An 8336-nucleotide genomic window follows, 5' to 3' on the forward strand; every position below is an offset into this window, starting at 1 on the left:
ACCGCCATGGGGACAAAGATCGTACTTTTTGGAGAAATGTCCTCTGGTCTGATGAAACAAAAATAGAACTGTTAGGTCATAATGACCATCGTAATGTTTGGAGGAAAAAGGGGGAGGCTTGCAAGCCGAAGAACACCATCCCAACCGTGAAGCATGGGGGTGGCAGCATCATGTTGTGGGGGTGTTTTGATGCAGGAGGGACTGGTGCACTTCACAAAATAGATGGCATCATGAGGACGGAAAATTATGTGGATATATTAAAGCAACATCTCAAGACATCAGTTAAAGCTTGGTCGCAAATGGGTCTTCCAAATGGACAATGACCCCAAGCATACTTCCAAAGTTGTGGCAAAATGGCTTGAGGACCACAAAGTCAAGGTATTGGAGTGGCCATCACAAAGCCCTGACCTCAATCCTATAGAACATTTGTGGGTAGAACTGAAAAAGCATGTGCGAGCAAGAAGGCCTACAAACCTGACTCAGTTACACAAGCTCTGTCAGGAGGAATGGGCCAAAATTCACCCAACTTGTTGTGGGAAGCTTGTGGAAGGCTCCCCGAAATGTTTGACCATAGTTAAACAATTTAAAGGCAATGCTACCAAATACTAATTGACTGTATAAACCTCTGACCCACTGGGGATGTGATGAAAGAAATAAAAGCTGAAATGATACATTCTCACTCCTATTATTCTGACATTTCACATTCTTAAAATAAAGTGGTGATCTTACATTTTTACTAGGATGAAATGTCAGGAATTGGGAAAAACTGAGTTTAAATGTATTTGGCTAAGGCGTATGTAAACTTCCGCCATCAACTGTATAATTTTGAAACAATTACAGAGAATAGCTACTTGGTTGCATTCTCTCAAGTGGTAAAGTGGGAGGCACACACACACACACATGCATACGCATACGCACACGCACACACACACTTCTGGGTCAACATGAGATTGAGAATTTGTGTGTTTTAAACAACCTGCAGCTGTCTCCAACTCAGCCAATTCACTGTGAGAGTACACACACAAAGGAAAGATCTGAAAGAGTGGTCAGGGAGGAGGGAGTGGGGGAGAGAGACGAAGAGAGGGAGATAAAACAGCTGGTGAACAAATGTGTACAAGTGCCGAGATTCATATCCATCCGTACCCCATGCCTTATAGTTTAGTTTTGATGAGGGATTCCTACAGATATTAGGGAGAGATAGATAACAATAGAGAGTGTGAAAGAGAGGGGATGGGGGGGTTGTGGCTAGGCCCTATTGGAAACAGTTAACTTTTTAAATGAAAGCAAAGCAAGCAACCTCCAGTGCAGGCCAGGGATGTGTATCTCTCAAGGTTAACAATATAGCACTCAGCGGGTAAGCTAGGTGTCAAAGGTCAAACTACTGCAGAGGAAGCTGGGAAATGAATCTTATTTTGCTACGGTGTCTCATTGATGTGGGGTTCAGAAGGGCGAAGCAACACAATGGAAACCTTATCTCTTTTTCCTTTGTTTTTCCTTTGAGGATGCTTTTGGACTCACAGGTTTAAATGGAACCTCTTTGGCCTCGTTGGACAGGCGCACACACACACACACACACACACACATGCCTTGTTCTCTCTAATGCACTGCACATGGTATTTGGCATCTCTGGAGGATAGAGTAGTGAGGTACTCTGTAGAGTGGTAGGTATATTTCCTTATATGCTCTGATCTACAGACAAATATATATCCAAATAGAGCCAAGGTAACTAGAGGAATGAACAAATGAACATCCATTCATCTTTGCCACAGCAGCACTCATCATAACTATCACAACCCTGATTGCTTAATCAACGCCTATCTCATCAAATCCCTCCACCAGGGGAAATCCCACCACCACCATGGTTTCTAATCTTTCTGGATTTACTAAGCCGAATGCGTTCTAAATTACGCCTATAGATAAACAATGGCAGCCAGCCGCCAGCAGCAGACTGACTGACTGATGCTAAGTCTCTTTTCATTAGAGCAGATGTCTGTGCTCTCAGACAGACATGCCAGCACACGGCGAAGGGTCGGGATCCCCCTAGCACTGGGAGCTGGTCTGCTCTGCTAGCTGTCACTGCAGATAGCTGTAACATCCCCCCCTACTGCCAGTCCCTTCGCCTCATTACAGAGCCTTGGTCCATGGCGGGCCCCTCTCAGAGCAGAGGCAGCCTCTGGTAATGGGAGTACCAGCCCCCCCCCCCCCCCATTTCCCCATGCCTCTGCTTGACATTTGATGTCTGTTGCTCTAGCTTGGTGTCCTTCTGCAGGCCTGCGGGTCGGTCTTAGCCCTGGAGTGTCTGATGGCTTGCTCCTGCATGGGTTGTCACTCACTGACACTGTGATGTTTGTCAAATGAAGTGGGAAGGAGGGAAGAGGGGAGTAAGAAAGGGAAGGATGGAGCGTGCATGTTGGGTAGCTGTAATTAAGATGTCTATATAGCTACAAGTGCATAATAATGTCTGGTGTTTTACTACTGCAAGGCAAGTGGGTCACTAGATAATGTGACATGGATAACTGGTGGATGTTAACTGTTTAATGTCATTCTGTGTTGTCTAAGGATATATGGTTTCATTCCAACACAGATTAACAAAATACAGTGTGATAGGCTATTTGTTGAATTGTATACCGTGGATGTTTGGCCTATCACTGCTATATATACTGTGTACTGTATGTAGACAATTGCTTCCACACATATTATCAGTCAGGCTACACTGTTGAACATGTTTATTCCCTTCATGACAGTTTGAATAGTGGTTGGATGAGCGGTTGTAAAAGCACAGATGTTTCAATGTAAAGGAACATGCATGTGGAATATAAGGCTTCCAGTGTGTTGATGGTTCTGATGTCAAGAGATGTCAGATTTCGTCTGGCGTTTCAAAATGTTCTATGATGTCATTACGGATGGGTGGATGAGGGTGGATGGATGCACAGATCAATTTAAATGAATGAATAAATAAATGGATGAACAGATTAATAGATGGACAGATGCCAATGCCGAATGGATAGATAGATGAAATTCCAACACAACCTCCGGTCAGAAAATCTAGTTTTAATTGCATTTAAAATATGGATGACAAACCTAACAGAACCTTAATGATACACCTACCACCCCCCCCCCTCCCCCATCCCCTCTCACTCCTCTGGGATAATCAGTGGAGTCAAATGTATCATGGTATATGAATCTGAACTCCTTGCATAATCTGGCCAATTAGTAAAGTTTAGAGCGAGTGGAGTGACAGCTCATTACGAAGTTTAAGTGAAAGTTCAGCAGTTCTGAGGAAGTCAGATCCATCAGAGACAAGGAGCCATGATAGGGACCCTTCCACAGAGTTCTTCAGAGGTATTATGACATGTTTGGGCAGGGCTGGACAGAGATGGTAGGAGTGGGCTAAGGTGAGGTGTACAGGATGTATACTAATACATTGTATATAGGGTCCAGAGTTTTCCTGGTCCGGGGTGGGAAAACCCTTGGCCCTTGGAGTGGGGGATTCTATGTATGAACTGTTTTAAGCCAAATTAATAAATACAATTAATCACACATGTTGCTGTACTGCACATTTTTTATGGGAGACGCATAAATGGAACTGAATCCCGACCTCTCAGCCCTCCAGCTAATATAAGCAATAGTATCAGATATGCACAAGATCAATATTAATATATAGCATAACTATTAAATAAATGTAAAGTTGCAAAGGAATAGCTTGCTGAAATTCCACCACTGCTATACTCCCACTGCTTTAATTAATGACACAACTGAAGGAAAGACTGCAAGGTGCTGCTCACTTCCACCTAATGATTTTGCCTTAGAAACACAAGCATTTTTAATAAAAACAACAGGATATTATGGTAGTTTGAAAATTGTCCTCATTAGTCTAACACAAATTCACCATGCACCTGTGGTGAGAAAAAAAAAGAACTGACAGTACCACCTTTATACCGCTGGGTGTCGCACAAGTATCTATGTGGCTCCTGTAAAACTGCCAGTTTTGAGCTCAAATTAGTGACATACATATCCAATTATAGGAACAGCGCAAAAAGCAATGATATCCGCTGTTCTGCCACTTTCATCTCTGATTAAGCGCGCGAGAAGAGAAGGGGGGATGGCGGGGTATAAATTGCGGGTACAGATTGGGAGGCAGCCATGAACTCCGCTGTCCCGGGAGGACCACTGATATGTAAGTCTCACAACATTCAACTGGTTATGTAAACAAGCGAATCAATCAATACGTGTGCTTATTCTACTGTTCTAGCCTACTAGTGAGCGAGGTGCCCTTATACGCAGTGCCTACGACATTACTACTGGACTTGTACTTCAATAAAAAGGATGGGCGTAAGTCGCCTTTGAAAGGGAAACGAGGGGCGATCCCCTTTCAGCACAGGATGCGAGCCCACCGCTCAGTTCACTCTGCGCGCTGCTTCCTATGCGGAATGAGAGACTGACTCCACGCTATGGATAGGCCTATTACAGGTAACGTCCAGACGTCTTTTCGGGAAAACATATATTTGGGTTTTTGATAGTGTAAAGGAGTAAGCTAGTATAAGAGTGACCAAATTAAACTTGAGGGGAAGAAAAATTTAATAAATAATTGCTCACAATGATTGTTTTTAGGATTTCCAAATTGCATGAGTATTTAACGTTAATTTAATAATGGGAGGTGATACATCTGACTAATATTTACTCATTTGAAAACTATAGCCTAAATTAAATATCCTATATTTGACGCACTTACTAGATAGGCTACCTTAGAATTCCGTGCGTATTACGCACGAGTTTTTGTATAGTTCTATGGATCCCAATTAATCATTTTTAGCACTCATTTTAGTATATCTTAAACACCTAATAGTCTGTCATACATCAATTGATATTTGTTTCTTAAATCACCAGGAAACACCACCACACCGTATGTTTGAAGACCAGCCTAATATCAACTGAGACGCACAGGAGGAAGGGGGTGTGAGAAAGAGAGAGCGTGTCTGTGCGTGTGCTAAAAGTGTGCGCGTGTGTCAAAGTGTGTGTGTGTTAGAGAGAGAGAGAGAGAGAGAGAGAAGGGGAAAGAGAGAGAGGAAAGGAGTAAGGTTGGTCCAGGTGATCGCGTCCTATCAAACCTCCAAGGAGCTGCCGTGTAGGATCAGTGTGCACAGGAAGGATCAGAGTTCCGACCAGACCATGGTGGTGTCAGCCCGCTGCCCGGGCCCCTGTGCCATGCTGGCGCTCAGCCTCTTTATGGGATACGGCGTGGTGCTCTGCGTCGCCGGCCAGAATGACACGGAACCCATCGTACTAGAGGGGAAATGCCTGGTGGTCTGCGACTCCAACCCTTCCTCGGACAGCGGGGTGACCTCTTCGCTCGGGATATCCGTCCGGTCCGCGGGCGCCAAGGTGGCTTTCTCTGCTGTGCGCGGAACGAATCACGAGCCCTCCGACATGAGCAACACGTCTATGACCATCTACTTTGACCAGGTCAGCCGTCCCGGGAATTTGCATATGCAAATATTGTCCCTATCTGGACAGATACTTATTTTGGAGATTGATAATATGTTTAATATATATTTTTTCTGATGCGGCGTACAGAATAATGTTTTAATGCAAATGGGTTATGATAACTTGACCTGGGTTGCGTTTATGCGTTGGGAGATTTCTTTCTCTCAAAAACTTGAGAGCAGTTTTGGGGAGCCTCTGCGAGAAAATGTTGCAGTATGATAACGGGAACATTGTGATCGTTGCGCGTAATTACCCCAAATATGCATAAAAGCTGCAGCTTGATGCAAATGTTGTGATTTGAAAATACGTAGGCTATTGTACTTATAGTCTGTCTTGTGTAGGTTTAAGGGACGCGCAAGCACTGCGGCGCAACAATAGATGTGACTGCTGCTGTAAATGCTCCAACCATCAAGTGGAGTATTTTTACGCCCAGCTGGTGCGCTGGAGCATTATGGACAGTATTATGTTAATTGATGCCCCCCCCCCTTCTCTGACAAACTAACGTGTATAGATTGAAATCAATGATTCGACCACTACGTTTATCGACTTCAACAAAAAACATGTATTGTCCAATTGGAAAACTGAAAGTGACAGGCGAGCAACATTGGGTAATGTGCGTCGCGCCTTTACAGGACCGCTCTATTACGCAGTGTGTAAGTGCTTGGTAATTTGGCTAGTTTAACCCTTGCGGTGTCTCAGTCTGTTATATGGTGACTCTGGGTTCTGCACGTGCGTTATCTTGTCGCTTTGTGTTGCAGGCTTTAGTGAACATCGGCAACCATTTCGATCTGAAAGCGAGTGTCTTCCAGGCGCCAAGGAGGGGCATATACAGCTTCGGCTTTCATGTGGTCAAGGTTTACAACAGACAAACCATACAGGTAAGACCAATGGTCAACATTTGCTTTACTATGATCGCTATTCAAGGTTTTCTGATGGTTGGCCTAGTTGGGCTATAGTGTATTGTTGTAGGCTATGCCATGGAGAAGCCATCCCAAATGTGTACATTATTTGTCATAATTAGAGTAGGCCAACCGTACGATGTAACAGCTCTGAATTCTGCGCGTGCTGTTTCCGTTACCCCAGGTCAACCTGATGCAGAACGACTACGCGGTCATATCAGCTTTCGCCGGTGACCAGGACGTTACGCGGGAGGCCGCGAGCAACGGCGTTCTTCTGCAACTGGAGCGCGAGGACCGGGTGTATCTGAAGCTGGAACGGGGCACACTCATGGGTGGATGGAAATATTCCACTTTCTCAGGCTTCCTAGTGTTTCCACTATAATTTAATATGCGATCACGGAAATCGCAAACGTGACTCCTCTACGGTTGAGGAACGATAAAGACAAAAATTTGCTCTTTTATTTGAACTAAACTGTCAGAGGAGGAAGAAGACAGACACATATGTGTACATACACACACTATACAGTATCTATTTAATTCAAACATGAACGTTTCCTTGGAGTTCATACATCCAAATCCATCGACCAAACCCAATCTGGAAGGATAACCGAATCGATCGCTCCGTGATGTATAGGCTACCACTTGTCGATTATTTGGATTTTATCACTTGGGAATCAATTAACTTTTGTCAACAGACAGACGAGTCAGTGTACCTCTGTGTACCCGGACTACTGAACAGATGAGAAGAAGGTTATATGAATCGAAGAACTAAAAGTCCCGAGCTAGTCTACATGTATCTTCCAATGCTCTATTTTGTGTTTGTATAGCCTTTGGCATAGAACTAGGGTTGCCGTCAAGTGAGGTGTGTGGAATTATAACGGACGTCCAAGAGAAGAAGAGTGCTTTCACGCCCAAAGCATTTTTTGCACGAACGGAAGAATGTTTTTGTTTTGTGCTGTCTATGGTGTTCCATTTTGGATGCTGAACATATTGAAAACAAGCCAACTGTAGGCTGCCTAACTATCCAGAGATGACATGAAAAGAGAAAAAAGGCAACATATTTCAGCCAATGGAGACATCTATAGAAACTCTTTTACAAAAAAACATTTATCGAATTTATAAAGTACATATTCACATTATGGTGTGTTCTACTCTACATTTCGAATCTGCGTAGCTTTGACTGATTTAGTGTCCAGTGACGTTGCTCACAAATGTACATTGTGAAAATAACAACAGAAAAAATCCCTATATATGATGTCCCGCCTAATAAAAAATATTGTATTGTATACGCGTATCTATTCACTTTTATTCTATACCATTTTGAGCTTGCAAATAAAACAAGTTCGAAAAGACATCAGGTCTGAAGTAAGTTAATATATTTACGTTCAAAGTCAAAGTAATCGTGACAGAATAAAGTACTGGACAGCGAACGTCCTTCTCAGACCTGTAGCTCACTATAGATTGGCGCTGTCCATGGTTCTCATCTAGCAGCCGCTTGAACTGAATGCAATGCTATGCTCGTCACGACACACTGAAGCCCACACCAAACCCCATTCAACTCTCGTTGTTGAAAATAGTAAATAGATCGCTATCAACTTTTCATGTTTCTTTATTCTAAGATCAAAGCAGAGAAATAACATGACAATACAATAGCATATTGACATGGTCAAAAACGCTCTATTTTGATGTGAGTAGTGATAGTTATTCACATACTGTAATTATCTTAGCCAAATAATTATGCAATGCAGAAACAATGAGATATTGTTTTGGGCCTGCTGTAGAAAAACAACCCTCCAGCACACACACACACACACACACACACACACACACACACACACACACACACACACACACACACACACACACACACACACACACACACACACACACACAGAGAGAGAGATCAAGGTTGTTTTTCAGCCACGATGTACAGGGATACATTCCTATTACATC

At 43.4% G+C, this 8336-nt stretch overlaps 1 protein-coding gene across 1 annotated transcript; it reads left to right on the forward strand.

Annotated features, from left to right (window-relative positions):
• The first annotated feature begins 4166 nt into the window (after positions 1-4166).
• cbln2b (cerebellin 2b precursor) lies at positions 4167-7663 on the forward strand. Its single transcript, XM_029625944.2, has 4 exons — positions 4167-4470; positions 4888-5463; positions 6243-6362; positions 6568-7663. Exons 2-4 carry the CDS (start codon positions 5170-5172, stop codon positions 6763-6765), a joined length of 612 nt encoding a protein of 203 aa, XP_029481804.1. The 5' UTR covers positions 4167-4470; positions 4888-5169; the 3' UTR covers positions 6766-7663.
• The last annotated feature ends 673 nt before the right edge of the window (positions 7664-8336 follow it).

This window comes from Oncorhynchus nerka, linkage group LG22 (assembly GCF_034236695.1).
Source record: "Oncorhynchus nerka isolate Pitt River linkage group LG22, Oner_Uvic_2.0, whole genome shotgun sequence".
NCBI lineage: Eukaryota > Metazoa > Chordata > Actinopteri > Salmoniformes > Salmonidae > Oncorhynchus > Oncorhynchus nerka.